This window comes from Mus caroli, chromosome 15 (assembly GCF_900094665.2).
Source record: "Mus caroli chromosome 15, CAROLI_EIJ_v1.1, whole genome shotgun sequence".
In the NCBI taxonomy this organism is placed as follows: Eukaryota; Metazoa; Chordata; class Mammalia; order Rodentia; family Muridae; genus Mus; species Mus caroli.
In genome coordinates this window covers 94,460,963-94,477,051 of record NC_034584.1, presented here as the reverse complement: position 1 = coordinate 94,477,051, position 16,089 = coordinate 94,460,963, and the positions used below count along the sequence as shown (strand labels likewise).

General features: G+C 49.8%; 1 protein-coding gene across 1 annotated transcript in view; it reads right to left on the bottom strand.

Annotated features, from left to right (window-relative positions):
- The window catches only part of Slc4a8 (solute carrier family 4 member 8), a 54,182-nt gene that overhangs the window by 33,340 nt on the left and 4,753 nt on the right, over positions 1–16,089 (bottom strand). Inside the window, exons 2-5 of the mRNA XM_021182731.1 lie at positions 9,824–9,905; positions 1,986–2,138; positions 1,159–1,294; positions 204–364 (exon numbers count right to left, since the gene is read on the bottom strand). Of these exons, the coding sequence (XP_021038390.1) occupies positions 204–364; positions 1,159–1,294; positions 1,986–2,138; positions 9,824–9,905 (532 nt within the window). The remainder of the gene's footprint in view (positions 1–203; positions 365–1,158; positions 1,295–1,985; positions 2,139–9,823; positions 9,906–16,089) is intronic.

The following is a 16,089-nucleotide window of genomic DNA, read 5'->3' as shown; positions in this document are numbered from 1 at the left end:
GAGCTCACTTTGTAGACCAGGCTGGCCTCAAACTCAGAAATCCGCCTGCCTCTGCCTCCCGAGTGCTGGGATTAAAGGCGTGCGCCACCACGCCCGGCCGCTCTCCAGCTTCCTAATGACAGGTTACGGGTGTGAGCCAGAATGCTTGGCTCTCATACTTCCCAGTTTACGCCCAACTCTTCTGCCCATCGTTTGCCCCATACCTGAGATCTCCTCTATGCTACTTGCACGCATGTCCAGAAGGACAGAGCCATTGATGAGGCAGCTCCTCAGCTCAAACAGGCTGTGCAGAGAGAGCGTGGCCACGTAAGGCTTGCTCCAGCGCTCTCCCCCGTCCTCCACATCCTCTTCAAACTTCAGCCACCTGCAAACATTGCCAACATGAGACGCCAGAGACAGAGGGTGGGGTCTGCAAGAGGGCAAAACCTGAACTGTCACGCTGAACACTAACTCCCAGTCTAATGCTCAGACACAGAGTAAGTGGGAAAAGCAAGCTGTGGTACAGTGCAAATCTCATCCTGTTTTTATTCAGAGACAAACACAAAATTACAAACACATATAGGTCTAAGACCCAAATACATTCCTAGTTTTATCCTTGGGACAGTAGGATTGAAGGACACTGCCACTTTCTTTTGCTTAATTTGTTTTACATTTTTTTAATATTTATTTTTATTGTATGTGCATTGGTGTCTTGTCTGCATGTATCTGTATGACGGTGTCAGGCAGTGAGATGCCATGTGGGCTCTGGGAATCAAACCTGGGTCTTCTAGAAGTACAGTCAGTGCTTCCAACCACTGAGCCAAGTGCTCCAGCCCCTTAAAAATCGTTAGGTATAAAACTGTCTATAATAAGCATAATTCTTAAAATTCTACATCATTAGGACACAGTGATACCACATTCATAAAACAACAACATTTTTATCAGTGCTTTGTGTGACTTCAGAAACCCAGGGAGACAAACAGGGAAGACTCACTGCCAACTAGCCTGTTTAACTCTGCCGCGGAAAATGTCCACAACAGTGCATGCATTGACCCTGCACCATGGAGAGCTGGAGCCAGGCTTACTGGTAACCACGTTACCCGAGAAGAGACAAGAGGCAAGCAGGCCTGGCCTGCTGAGAGGCCTGCTGCAGCAGGCAGGTGTCTACCCCACACTCACCTGGCCGTCTCCTTCCACTCAGCATCTTCCCCCTCTTTCATACAGATCTCGTCCAGCTCTGTGAAGAGCTCATGAGGCACGTGTTCTTCATCTTCCTCAGTGCCAAGAATGAACTGAACACGCTGAGACGGGGTGTCTAGGAAACCAACCGGAGAGAGAAATGTCTGCATGTGTACCAGCCTCCAAAATAGAACAAAAATAGCATTCTGCCTAGCAGCTTGGGGGTATATAGAAGATGCCCTGAATACAGGTTTAAACATTCCTTTTTCTTAGAGGAAAGGCTCTCCTGTGGAAGCATGGGCACAAGGGAGCAGAGCTGTCAACTGAGACCACTCGCAGAAGTCCCGTGAGAACCTAGAAACCAGGGCTGGAGAGAAGGCTCGGTGGCTAAGAGCACTGGCCGTTCTTCTAGAGACCTGGGTTCAGTTCCAAGCACCCACATGCCAGCTCACACCTGTAACTCCAGTCCCAGGGGATCTGGCGCCCTCTTCTGGCCTCCAAGGACACTAGGCACGCACATGGCACACAAACATACATGTAGGCAAAATACCTGAGCACATAAACAGGTCTTGTTGTGTTTATAGTTTCCTAGAGATCTGACAAATTTCAGTAAAAGGAAATGGCTAATTCTCTAGCGAAGGAATTCTGACACTGTTGATTGGGGTGCTGAAATGTAAATTTTCAGGAAGGCATTTTTAATCCTTAGACGCACTCCTTCCTATTGGGAACCCCAGACAATGACTTTGCGTGGCTATGCTCCTCCTGCATTTCCCACGCCTCACCACCTCTCCCCACAATGGGCCTCTGTCCTCGCTCCAGGGTGTTACCGTGGGCCAAGGCTTCCAAGCCCTCCTCGCCCTGGCTGGCTCCTTTGCCCCGCCCTCCTCCTCGTCTCCGGTGCTTCTGGCCATGAGTGCGGTGGTGCCGATGGCTCTGCCTCCCCAGCGGCATCCGGACCCCCACATACAGAGTTCTATGACCTGGATGGAAGCAGAAAACTCAGAGAGAATTCCTTCCACAAAAGGGTGTGGCATAATTAAGAGCAAAAAGATCACAGGGTTTTTTTATTGGTCACTTCTGGAATGTTTAAACTTCATAGACAACTCCCTCCCCTACCCCACCTCCCCCCCCCCCCCCCCCACACACACACAGGAGTTGTGTCTTCCTTTGTCCTGCACTTGGCTGAAACCTCAAAAGATATTGTGACAATCACACTGAAGAATGTGTGCTTCATTATGCATACATGCTACCTATGAGAAAGTGCATGATGGCTGGGACTCGTGGGGAGGTCAAGGGAGCAGGGCTTGGGAAGGGGGCAGGGCAGCAGAACAGATGAGCATGCACAAGGGAAGGGGGAAAGTGAAGAGGTGAAGGAGGGAGAGGGAAGGAGGGAAGGGGAGAGGGAGGGAGAAGAAAGGTGAGAGGGAAGCGGACATACAAACTATGAATATATGTTACTTATTGCTATCACAAGGGTAAAGTGAGTGCTACTTGAAGAAGCAATTCCTATATGATAATTGTGGCAGGTCTTGGCAGAGAGGTAATTTAGAAAAGTGGTTAAGAGCAGTTAAGGTTCCAGTCAGCTTGCCCTGGGTTCAAAACTCCATTTCATCACTAGCCATATGACATAAACAAGTCATCTATTCTCTCTAGATTCTTTGTTAATTGTTTTGGTTTTGGCTTTCTCTGCATAGTTCTGGCTGTCCTGGGACTCACTCTGTAGACCAGGCTGGCCTCAAACTCAGATCAGCCTGTTTCTGTTTCCTGAGTGCAGGGACTAAAGGCGTGTACCACCAACTGCCCAGCACTTGGCTCATCTTCTAAAAGGAACACTAAAGCTTGTTTTTTTAAACTCACAGGACAGTCAAGAGCAGTAACTAGGAAAACATGTTCAGCACGGTGCTGGCAGACCATGCAGGGGCCCAGCTCTGCACTGGACACTACACCATCTAGACTACTGCTGACAGACACGGTAAGTCAGAAGGAATGAGGCTGGGTTTAGAGACATTGTAGATAGTGCAATGGTGGCAAGTGCCTTTAATCTCAGCACTTAGGAGGCAGAGACAGGCAGATCTCTGTGAGTAGGAGGCCAACCTGATCTACAGAATTAGTTTCAGGACAGCCAGGGCTACACAGAGAAACCCTGTCTCAAAAAAAAAACAAAAACAAAAAACAACAACAACAACAAAAACAAAAAAAACCAACAACAACAACAAAACAGGAAATCACCAATAAAACAAAAACAAACCCAGCAAACAAACAAAAACCACCTCAGTGTGGGAACTCAGAATTACCTCAGATGCTCCCGTCTACCCTTCTGTACCTCTCATTCTGGGTCCTACAGGTCACAGATGTCAAGCCTTTCTCTGTTCCCACTTTGATGAAGCAGGTGTCCTTTTTAACAAATTTAATACCTCAAGTAATATTACAGGTCACAGCCCAGATCATGGCTCACCGCTGTGAACTTAGGACTCCAATGCTCGGCTCTCAGCCCTTTCTCTGGATGTTCCTTACTTTACGACAAGTTCACATAGTCAACATGAAAATAAATGGCCCCTGTGAGACCCAGGTGATCAGCTCAAGAGAGCTGAAAGGGTAGCCCTGCATACTGGCACAGAACATCTGGAGAACAGGGTAGCCCTGCATACTGGCATGGAACATCTGGAGGGCAGGGTAGCACTGCATACTGGCATGGAACATCTGGAGAGCAGGGTAGCCCTGCGTGCTGGCACAGAACATCTGGAAAACCATCCGTATGCATACCTCTGCACCTTCACCAGCCCTAGAGTAGCTGCTTTCAGCTCCATCCACCTTGCACAGCTGCTGCGCCCACGGAGCCCCGGCACCTCACCCTGTCTCTAACCTGAGCCAGGCCGCTTGCTCTTCCTCAAATGTGTTGGGGCTTTCTACACAAGCATTCACCCAAAATTCAGGGCAAATTCCCCTGCCTCCTCAGCAGGGTTTCTGATTTCCCCTAGGAGATGTGTTGTCACCTTCCTCAAAGTTACTCAGGGCCCTTAGTTAAAGCTTTTCCCACACTTTCTCTGCCTTGCTTACAGCCCAGCAACTGCTTTACTCCCTACTGTGCACCTATGCACTCCTTAAGGTCCTGGCTTTGATCCTCCTTGATCCTCCTCCGGCACCCATACCTTACCAAGCACAGTGTCTTCCTCCCACCCAGCCCTGCCCAGAGCTGAGCACCAGATTCCAGGGCCTTGCACTTGCTCCAGAGTGCTCCAGGGCAAGCAAGCACTCCACCATGAAGCTAAATCCCCAGTGTGATCTACAGAGTGTGCTCACAGGCACATTGAGCAGCCTGAGACACACAGCAGGGGAGGGCAGACACCTCAGACTATAGACTTTCCAGAAGTCAGACTTTCTGAGGAGAGCTGCCAAGTCGCCATCCTCCCTCACAAGCCGTGAGTTGCAGCCTGTGCCCCATCATCCAATACAGTGGGGGGGGGGGGAAGCTCGGGGCTACACTAACATTTGTCTAGTTCTCCTTTTCTTTGTAAAACAAAATAGGAACAACAACGCCTGGAAGACTAACCGAGACCTGTGAGCATGTGGGGAGGCTGGGAGAATGCTCTCTGGTGGAAGTACGCACCTCCCCTCCCCCACCTCAAGACTGTCATGTGCATATCAGAACACTTTGGACGGGCAGATCCCTGGGTGTAGAAGAAGGAACAGCAGAAGTGGCCATCTGCTAAGATGTAGGATTCCAGACTGTCTTAGTCAGGGTGACTACTGCTGTGGTAGAATACCAGGACCCGAAGCAGTTCAGGGAGGAGATGGGTTCTCTCTGCTCAGGCATCCACACCACATACAGTCCATCGTCAAAGGAACAGAGGCAGAAACTCAAGCAGGGCAGGAATCGGGGGGGGGGGGTGGGGGAGCAGGACACCGCTGGTGTGGAGGCCACGGAGGGGGGCTGCTCACCCTTTTGGTCCTCATGACCTGCTCAGTTTACTTTCTCTTAAGATTACCCAGGGGTGGCACCGCCCACAATGGGCTGGTCCCACCACATCTATAGGCTGTCCTACAGGCCAGTCCTATGGTGGCAATTCAGCTAAGAGTCCTTCTTCCCAGGTGACCCTGCACCGGGCAGAGCTGGCATAAAGCTAGACAGCACATGTCTCTGGCGTTCTCAGGGCGCCCTGCAAAGTGCCAGCAAACTGAATGCCATCCGTTACTGGTGGCACTCCACCCTAATACACCCGTGAAATCCCCACAGCTCATCTCTGAAGTCACCCATGGTGGCACTGGCAACAGTACGGCATCACCTAATTGTGCTGGGTTCTGTCCCAACAGCTGGAATATGCACAAAGTCTTCAGGGAAGACAGCCATAATGAAAACTAAAAGATATTCTTTTAAGTACAATTGATTACCTTAGACTGGGGAGCTACTGCGTCTGGGGACTACCATGTGAAAGGAGGAATAAGGGAACCTCAGAAGGAACCTCCTGAGTGAGAAAGAAGGGACATTAGAGGGGGCTTCAGGAGAGGGGGCTTCAGAGGGGGGTGCCTTCAGTCAAGGGCCCAGTGCGTGTGCTAAGGTGGATGTGCACGCTGCTTCCACAGTGAGAGGGCAGCGAGTGGGGCTGGAGCCAGGTGGGAAGAGGAGAACGGGGGCAGAAGAGGTCTGCAGGAGCAGCTCGTGGAGCCGCTCACAGGGAATTTAGTCATATCCTAGATAATCACGTCAATCAGCCTCCCGAATGGTGATGGGACTCTTGAGAAATTCCGTGTATCTGCGTAGAGCTGGACTTAAGTAAAGGCCTGAAGATCACTCAGGCTTTGCTAGAGCCGTCTCGACCACGAGCTTCCTCTTGTCCCAACAGTTAGGCTGTGACTACTGCTTCTCTTTGACCATGTTCTGACCGCCCCCAGGGCACCCACTCTGGAAAACTGCTAGCATTTAATTGTATCTACATTCTCAAAAGAAAAACACTAGAACCCGTTATCAGGCCTCGTCTCTTTGACTAATATACCCACTGAGACTATCACAGTAAAGCAAGGAGGGCCTCAGACTGTCCGATGTCGTAAATCTAGGTTCTAATTAATGTTCTAGGTCCTAGAGGAGGTCCAGGCTCGGCCATTCTTAGGTGCCAACACAATGCTTAAGTTGTTCGAATCTCGGCAGTGCTGCTGAAGGTACTGCACAGGGAGAGGCTCTGTATGTACTGAGCACATACCATACAATCTGCCTCAAAAGTTAAATGCCCACCAGGCAGGTCAGGCATAGAGAGAAGGATGTCCTTTAGATGCTGGTTCTGTAGGAAGGAAAAGCATCCATCTTAGAGGAGAGGAGGCGCCTTTCCCTGCCTTTGGAAGACACCAGAAAGACATGCCAAAAATGAGACCTAGTTCAGCAGGGTCGGAGCTGGGAGGGACCAAATGGCTGTCACAAAAATGGCCCGTCAGTTTCTGAGCTAGGGTTTCTGAAGCAAGGACTCAGATTTTTCTGAGTAAAATTAGCAGAACAGACGGCAAACAGACACCAGGAAATAAAGCCCAAGCCGCTAGCTGGATTCTGCCAGTCCGGTGACCCCACCAACCTAACCCTATGATCACCTCACTGGTCATCCAACCAAGCAGGCACCCACTGCCCAGCCCAGCCCAGCAGCTCAGCCTCCACCCCTCCTTCTTATCCAGCCTCTCGTTCCTTTCCTCAGTCAGCCAGAGCAGCCTACTGAGGCCGGCGGCATGCATGAACACACACACACACACACACACACACACACACGAGCAGCCATGAATGAGACACTGGATCTTTGGAGCAGAAGAGACATCTCAGGCATGAGTCACCCACAGAGAGAGGGGCCTGTGGAGCGCGCCGCCCTGTGCACTGTTTACCCAGCACTCGCACGCAGCTCGCAGCTCGTTAGTGAGCACTAACGGATGCTCTGCTCCCCAGGGCTTACAGGGTGACTCCGAGTCAGTTCACACAGGGGAAGTCTTACATGTGGAACACAGACAAGCCTCTAAAGTTTTAAATATGGTCAAGTGGGTCTTGCCTTTGTTAAAAGTGTATTAGAATGCATTAAGCTGACGTCGAGTCATAAACCTAGGACTTAATCAGGAGTAATGGCCTGCCAGGAAAAATGGGAGAAGCCAATCCTCTAACACACACAAGTGCCCTGTCGCCCACAGGGCGAGAGACCCCACCCCCTGAGACGCACCACGCACTGTTGTTCTGACTTATCTCGGGAAAGCTCCGTTCACATTTGCTCTCGACTGTAACTCTTACTGACGGAATCAGCTCACTCAAAAGGACCCATATTTACTGTCACCAAGGGCTCTGAGAATGGTGTACGGGAACATGGGTAAGGATACAAAATAAAGGGCAAAGAAGACATGGGGTTTCTCAGCAGCCCCAGAGATGGCATGTGCCTCACTCAACCAGAGCAGTTGATGGCATCCTCTATTAAAGCTAGGCTGGGTTGTTTTTGTTTTTTTTCTCTGTGTGCCTTTAGGTGATGCCACCACCCCGCATGCAGCTTCACCTCCATGAGAGTCTGGGTGGGACCCATAGATACCCAACCCTCAGAAAACTCCTGTCCCTCTCCTCTTCTCTGGCTCTGACATTTCAGGACTGGGACCCCATTTGCATGTAGTCTACTGTTTAAGCACTAACAGGAGAGATTCAAGTTTTCAAAAGGATCTGGTCCTAAAAGGCCACTTCCCACACAGTGCCCTCCACAATGTATCATCCTCCAGCTTTCTTCTCAGCAGAGGAGAGCATGAACCAGAAAGGGGTGATATCATCTGGGGATGCTGCCATCTGGAGATGCTGCTCCCAACAGCTCCGCAGCTGACCTTGATGGGTGAGGCCTGGCCTTCAAAATCCAAGACAGCTTGTGGGAGTTTGTTATGCTATTCCCAAGGACACAGAAAATACTCATACACGTTCTCTTCTCAGTGGAGGACTAAGGTCCACAGGGTGACAGCCAGAGGATGGCGGAGCTGCTAGCAATACACTCTGGGGTGCGTCACAGAGTATGTCTATATGATGCGGCAGGGCGGTGAGGTTAGATCTGCCAGCTTTGCTCCACGGCAGACTGAGGAGAGAGGATTCCATGAGTCTCCCCTGCCACCCAGTCAGTTCCCACAGCCTACAGAGGATAACACACCAGCACATGCCTGAGGTACTGTGAGGGCTGGAGTTAGGGCTTATGTTTAAATGACTGTGCTTAAGAGATCTATAAAACAAAGCCTCTAACCTGTTATAGCACAAAAACAGACAATTTCCTTGAATGCTGGGGGCTGCTGTTCATGTATGATAACAAGTCATGCATTTGTCTGCTTCTGTAAACAAGCTTGGGTGTCCCAACTACACCAGATGTGCTTGATCGCATGTAGGCAGGAGGTGCTCAGGCAGGAAGCACTACGCCTGCCCCTGATTGGATGTAGGCGGGAGATATGCAGCCTTGTGGGCCTTGCCTTTTTAAAGCCCTGGCTAATGCACTCCCATGCCAGACTCTGAGAATCTGGGTGTGGGACTGGTCAGTGACCATTGTTCTGGCCAGCACTTAATAAAGCTTGCTTCAAGTTTGGCTCAAAATTGTGGTAGTGATCTTCTTGCCGGGTGACATTAACAGACTACAGAGGAAAAAAGAGTTGGTATAAAGTGCCTGACTCAGAGAGGCATTACTCCACGCAGTGCCACCCGCCACCTGCTACCCGCCACCCACACACATTCTCAGGGAACCGACACAGAGGCCGAGTCAGTCCCCCCAGTTTTCCTCTGTTCCCCATCCAAAGGCTGAGTTTTCTCTGGGGTCTGGACCAGTTTGATGCAAGGCCCACGGTGGGAACAGGCAGCTCAGAGAGAACACACCATCGCACGCTGTCTGAGCATCGGAAGCTGAACCATAGCAGTCAGGGAGCATGCAGGGGAAGCGCAGTGGCCTCTCTCACACTGAGAGATGGACCTGGCTCCTTATTAAAGCTGCTCGGGACACAAACCTTCCTCCAGGATAAGGAATGCCACCACTAATGAGGTGCCCTGATTAGGAATCCGGCCACCCCCTCCCACCCTGCCCCCAGGATAAAGGAACACAGGACACCATATAACAGTCCAAGGAGAAGCTGGGGTCAGCCAGGAAACAAGGGTGGCCCCTCCCACTTCCATCTCACTCGGGTTTTATATAACGTTTACTGTGAACTCTCTCAGAGTCTTTTCTTGTCTATTTCTGTGTTCCATTTGCTTGCTTAGATTTTTTTTTTAATCAGGTAGAAATGGGCATAGTTAGAACAGAAGAGCGAGTAGTAAATTACGCCAAACTGGCCTTTTAAAAACGACTGATATTTTATTTGCTTTTGAATATGTGTTGATACTTTATATCTCCATGAGGTTATAAAACAAAAAAACAAAAAACCTCAGGGAGCTAAATGAGTATTTCGCGTCCTCAAAGAAAAGGTGATTGTTAGCCTTTATGTCGCGCTTCCCAGTTCTTTGACCACTGCCTCAGGTCTCTGATGAGCTGACTGGACGGGTGGGGTTCATCACCTCAGCTTTTTTCTTTTTCAAGACCAGGGAAGACAAGGCTAAGGAGGTTAAGTGTTTTCCCCCACAGAGTTTCACAGCCAGAAAGAAAGTCGGGCCATGAACCCGGGTCTGTTTTTTCCAAGCCCGATGTCCCCTGATGTCCCTGGGACTCACCTTCCAACTCTTCTTTCTCATAGTGAATGTTGAGAATTGTGCTGGTCCCACCCTGATCCACCACAGCTTCCTCATCTGGCCTCTGTTTAAAAACAGATATGCAAGTAGTCACCAAAATATACAAATATTCATTCAAATACTTGGAACCACAGTGTACACCAAGACGCTCTGAGATGCCCAGAGGGAACCCAGCGGCTGGCCTGTACTCTTAGTTGGAACTACATAATAACCTTGAGATGCAAATATGCCAGCCAGCCATTCTCTTTCCCATTGCTGTGAGCAGCCAAGGCCCAGAGCACATTAAATAACTACACCCAACGTCACAGACCACTGGGAGGAAATCAGACTCCCAGTCCTGTCCTTTCAGTCGACCCCAATTACACACCTGAGAGCCATCTGAAACTTGAGGAATACTAGCAGGCACTTGCTGTGAGTGGTAACTGCCCCTCACTTCCAAACTAACTCAGCCCCCAATTCTTCTGTCCTGATGGCACACTGCAATCCTAGTTAATAGTAATGACGTGTGTGTGTGTGTGTGTGTGTGTGTGTGTGCGTGTGCGTGTGCGTATGCGTGTGTGCGCATGTAGATGGCTTAGTGATGAAGAGTATGTATACCCTTGCAAAGGACTCAAGTTCAGTTACCAGCCTATAACTCCAGCTCCAGAAGATATGATGCCCTCTTCTGGCCTCCTTGGGCAACTGCACTCATGCAAGCATACCCACACACATATAAAAAACCAAACAAACAAAAAAGCCGGGCGTGGTGGTGCACACCTTCAATCCCAGCACTCTGGAGGCAGAGGCAGGCGGATTTCTGAGTTTGAGGCCAGCCTGGTCTACAGAGTGAGTTCCAGGACAGCCAGGGCTACACAGAGAAACCCTGTCTCGAAAAACAAAACAAAACAAAACACCAAAAAACAATACACAAAAAAACAACCCAGGTGTGGTATTGCATGTTTGTAATCCCAGCACTCAGGAAACAGAAGCCAACCTGGTCTACAGGGCAAGTTCCGGGTCATCCACTTCTGCATAGCAAGGCCCTGCCTTAAAATTAAAAGAAAACAAATCTTTTAAAAAAGATTATAGCCCTATACCTAGCACAAAAATGTTCGTATCACGTGTGCTTAGTACATCTTTCTTAAAGCAATGGCTGTAACTTCAGACACCGATTTGATGAAGTTTCCACCCGCACACCAGCCCTGCTTACAGCTGGGCTGTATGGAGACTCCTACAGAATCATCTCTGCTCCCTTTCCCTTGTGCTGTCCTGGGGCTGAGCCGAGGGCCTTGCACACGCGCGAGTTACACCACAGCTGAGGAACTTTTTCCTGTGTACTTTTAACTGTGTGGAGGGTGTTTTGATACATGTCTGTGCACGTGTGCCTGGTATTGGGGGAGACCAGAAGAGGGCATTACATCCCCTGGAACCAGAGACGAGACAGTTGTGAGCAGCCTTTTGGGTGCTGGGAATTGAGCCAGGGTCCTCTACAAGTGTAGCCAGTGCTCTTAACCAGCGAGCCATCTCTCCACCTGACAAGGAACCATTTTTAAGTAAAAACAAAAACAAACCAAGCACACCTGTTTTGCTTTTCTAGCCTAGCTGTCCATGAGTTCCTTTCTTCTGGCTTTGTTTACGACAGGATCTCAGTATGTAGCCCTGACCGGCCTGGAATTCAGAAACCACCTGCCTCTGCTGGGCTTAAAGGTGTGTGCCACCACACCTGCCATGGGCCATGAGCATCTCCTAAAGCCCAGCACAGTTCCTAAACTGTACCAGCATGCACCCCTACAAACAGCATGCACCCCTGTAAGCAGTATGCACCCCTGTACATAGCATGCACCCCTGTAAGCAGCGTGAGCAGTGTGCACCCTGTGAGCAAGGTGCACCCCTGTGAGCAGTGTGCATCCCTGTACTAGCATGTACCCCTATAAGCAGTGTGCACCCCTGTACATAGCATGCACCCCTGTGAGCAGTGTGCACCTGTGAACAAGGTGCACCCCTGTGAGCAGCATGCACCCCTGTGAGCAGTGTGCACCGCTGTGAGCAGCATGCACCCCTACAAACAGCATGCACCCCTGTAAGCAGTGCACACCCCTGTGAGCAGTGCACACCCATGTGAGCAGGTGCACCCCTGTGAGCAGCATGCACCCCTGTGAGCAGTGTGCACCGCTGTGAGCAGCATGCACCCCTGTAAGCAGTGCACACCCCTGTGAGCAGTGCACACCCGTGTGAGCAGGTGCACCCCTGTGAGCAGTGTGCACCCCTGTAAGCTCCATGGAGAGTGGAGGGAAACAGAAGAGACAAGATGGTGTGTGTGTTCACTGTCACTGATATATGATTCATTATGCAAATACCTCTCCTTTGATATACATTTGAAATGTTCCCCAACTTTCAAGCATATGCCAAGTTTGTCTGAAATTATCAAACTGAAAAGGAAATCTCAGCCCTCTTGGTCCATGCGTGCAGCAGGGGCCACAAAGGTTGGCTCTATTTGCCTCTACAGCCATCACTACTTACAGGAAGCAAGATTTTCCAACTTGGGAGTCCATGACCTTCCAGGAGATGGATGGATGGAGATGGCTGTTTGTGCACTGGGTGGTGTGGGGGGCAGTCCATAGCTTTTACCAGATTCTCAGAGGAGCTCGTGGCTCAGGAGAGATTAGTCACAAGGAGCACATTAAGCAAGCTCAGGGGAAGGGAACAAGGGAGAAGAGTGGGGAATTAGAGAGAACTCTTCCTTACGAGTGAGCCTCCTTCCCAGCTCCCTCCTAGTGGCTCATTAATACTGCTGCCTGCTAAACATCAACTGGAGGTCCCAGGGACGCAATAAAGAGAGCTGAGGTGTTAATTCACATTAAAGCATTGAAACCGCATGGCTGGAGGCAGCTCGGCTTCAAGGAGCACTTGGTGCTCTTGTCGAGGACCAAAGCTTGGTTCCCAGCACTCACACCAGGCAGCTCCAATAAACCACCAATAAACCCCAGCTCCACGGGACCTGACGCCCTCTTCTGGAGTTCACAGGCACTCGAACACACACGCACGCACATGCACACAGATACTTGTTTGTGCACACATACACAAAGACACACATAAATAAAAATGAAATTGAGCCTTTTTCATTAAATCATTGGCATTTCACAGCACGTGTTGAGAGATAAAGCACTGTTATAAGCCTTAAAAACTGCCCAAGTGACCTCAAACATGCCTTTCACTCCCCACTGCACCCCACAGATCTAATGCTTTCGGTTGTGGTGCACCCTCCCATCCAAGCACTGCCGGCCAGAACAACACGACAGCATCACAGAGTGTTTCCTGAGCACAGATGCACTCTGTCATCTTAAAAATCAACAATACAAGCCGGGCAGTGGTGGTGCACGCCTTTAATCCCGGCACTTGGGAGGCAGAGGCAGGCAGGTTTCTGAGTTCAAGTCCAGCCTGGTCTACAGAGTGAGTTCCAGGACAGCCAGGGCTACACAGAGAAACCCTGTCTCGGAAAAAAAAAAAATACATATATATATATATATATATATATATATATATTGTTGATTTTATATATATATATATATATTATATATATATATATTGTTGATTTTATATATATATTATATATATTATATATTATATTATATATATATTTTATATATATATATTTTATATATATATATAATATATATATATATATAAAATCAACAATACAGAAGCAAGCTCTGCATCCCGCAGGCAAGCTTTCTGCACAAGATGCCCCTCAGCCCTACCTCTCGTCTGCTGGCAAAAGAAGTCGGTACAACTAGAATTTGGGAGTGATTTCAATGGGACAGTTATGCCTCCATTTTTGCTGTAGCTATGACCCTCCCTAATCTCCACCATGCTCTTAAATCAGAACTAAGTAAGAGCTCAGGAGAGCTGAGAGGGGCAGGAAGGCTCAAGCTTTAGTGTTAATTATGTATTAACACTGCTCAAAGCAAACAACCTGGCCGTTTCTGAGAGCTCCAGAAACCTGAGCGTGGGTGCACGCCCACGGTGGGACTCCAGAAACCTGAGCGTGGTGGGTGCAGCCCGCGGCAGGAACAGCCAGAGACTCACACTGTCCTCCCAAGCAGTTGGTGCTCAGACTCACACACCCAAGCGCCCTGTTGCTCAGCAGCCCTCAGGTTCTCCATCTGCCTCTTCACCCAGCACACCACCTGCCCCCTGGCGCCCCCTTGGAGGCCAGGTTTACTTCTCTCTCACTCTGGCTTGGAATAAACGAAGCCAAAGAAAACGTGGCCCGCAGGCCCTGTGGCAGGAGTCACTCACTGGCCGGCCTTGAACTCCTCCCACTCTCCAGTCTGCTGGGAAACGAGACTGCACAGTGACTCTGTGCGTCTTCCCATGAACCCCACTTGAAGTCACTCCTGTTTAGTAGAGACTTGGAGAAAACTGGTCCCTGGAGAGATGCACATCGAAGCCGCAGTGACATCAGTGTTCTTGACTTTACCCAGCAGAAGCGAGTTAAGAGTACCGCTAAGTAAGACTGTTGAAAATTATATAAACGGCAAAGGAATCACATGTACTTAAAAGCATTATAGAGCCAGGCGTGGTAGCACGTGTTTGTAATCCAGCACTTGAGAATTGAAGCAGCAAGATTACCAATTCAAGGCCAGCCTGGGCTACATACAAAGATCCTTTCTTTAGGGGGTAGTTGGTGATAAAGGCTGGAGAGACGGTTCCTTGGGTAGGAGCACTCGTTGCTCTTGCCAAAGACTTGGGCTCAGTTCCCAGCACCCATGTGGTGGCTCATAACCACCTGTATCTCCAATTCCAGGGAATCCAATGCCTTCTTCTGGCCTCTGTGGTAACTGTACATACTTTTTTTTTAAAAGATTTATTTATTTATTATATGTAAGTACACTGTAGCTGTCTTCAGACACTCCAGAAGAGGGCGTCAGATCTTGTTACAGATGGTTGTGAGCCACCATGTGGTTGCTGGGATTTGAACTCTGGACCTTCAGAAGAGCAGTTGGTGCTCTTACCCACTGAGCCATCTCACCAGCCCATAACTGTACATACTTGGAGCACTCACATACATGCAAGGAAAACACTCATCCACAGAAATATTTTTCAAAAAAAGAATATATCCACAGAAGCATGAGGCAGAGAAACAAAATTGGAGAGGAAGATCCGAGGGGAAAACCAGAGCCTGAAAGACGTGATTTCTGGCTCCGAAGCAGGAACAACAGAGGGAGGAAACTACAGGCCCAAGAGCGAAGAGCAGGCAGGGCTTAGTCTAACAAGACAGGAGGCCTCTGTGACTCCCGTTACCAACGCAGCAGTGAACTCCTTCCTACCTTATGGGAAATGGCCAAAGGCTCCATGACCTCAGGGCCGCTGTAACCTAGCAGCTGAATCAAGGAGGCTGTTTCTCTTTGTGTTGACAACACTATGGCTGCTCTGCCAAGGCAAACAGCTCTGAGTTGATTACCTGCAGCTTAGAAGGAAGTAAATGAGCAGCCTCCGCTGCCCCTGTTCTATGGCCAAGGCTCTGCTCTTCAAGTCAGCCCACGGCCCTCCCACAGAGCTACCAGCAGTGCTGATGAAGCCTGAGGAGGACTCCCGCAGGCTCTTGCCCCCCACCTCCGCACGTGCAGGGAGGGTGAAGGGGTGCAGACCGTACTGCAATGGGGGGAGGGGGCAAACTTCCATCTGGAACTGGAGCTTTTGCTCAGTAGAGTTGAGCAAACACTTATCACCTGCTTACCATCAACTGCCCCGGACCTTCAGGAATCAAGGTTGGCTCTCAGTGGAGCCAACCATTCATTTGCTCAGCAAAGATGTACTGCGCGCACCGTGTGCCAAAGCCACTGAACACGAGAAACCAACTCCAGAACTCTTGTCCCGGGAGTTTGTTTCAGGTCCACCATAAGACACAGGTGTGAGGCTCCTCCCACGCTGGACTCCTCAGTTCCTCCCACACACCAGGGCCTGACATTCTCCCTTCACTCCTTTGTGCAGTAGAGCCCTGCAGCCCAGGCTGGCCAGGAACTCTATGTAGCCAAGATTAACTGTGAACTTGTTTGTACATTTATCTGTGTGAGAGCGTTTTGCCTGTGTGCACGCATGTGTGTGTGTGTGTGTGTGTGTGTGTGTGTGTGTGTGTGAGAGAGAGAGAGAGAGAGAGAGAGAGAGAGAGAAACATGGGTGTCTGGTTTCAGAAGAGGGTATCAGAAGTCCTGGATGGAGTTACGAGCCGCCATGTGGGTGCTGAGAACTGGGTGCTCTGTAAGAAC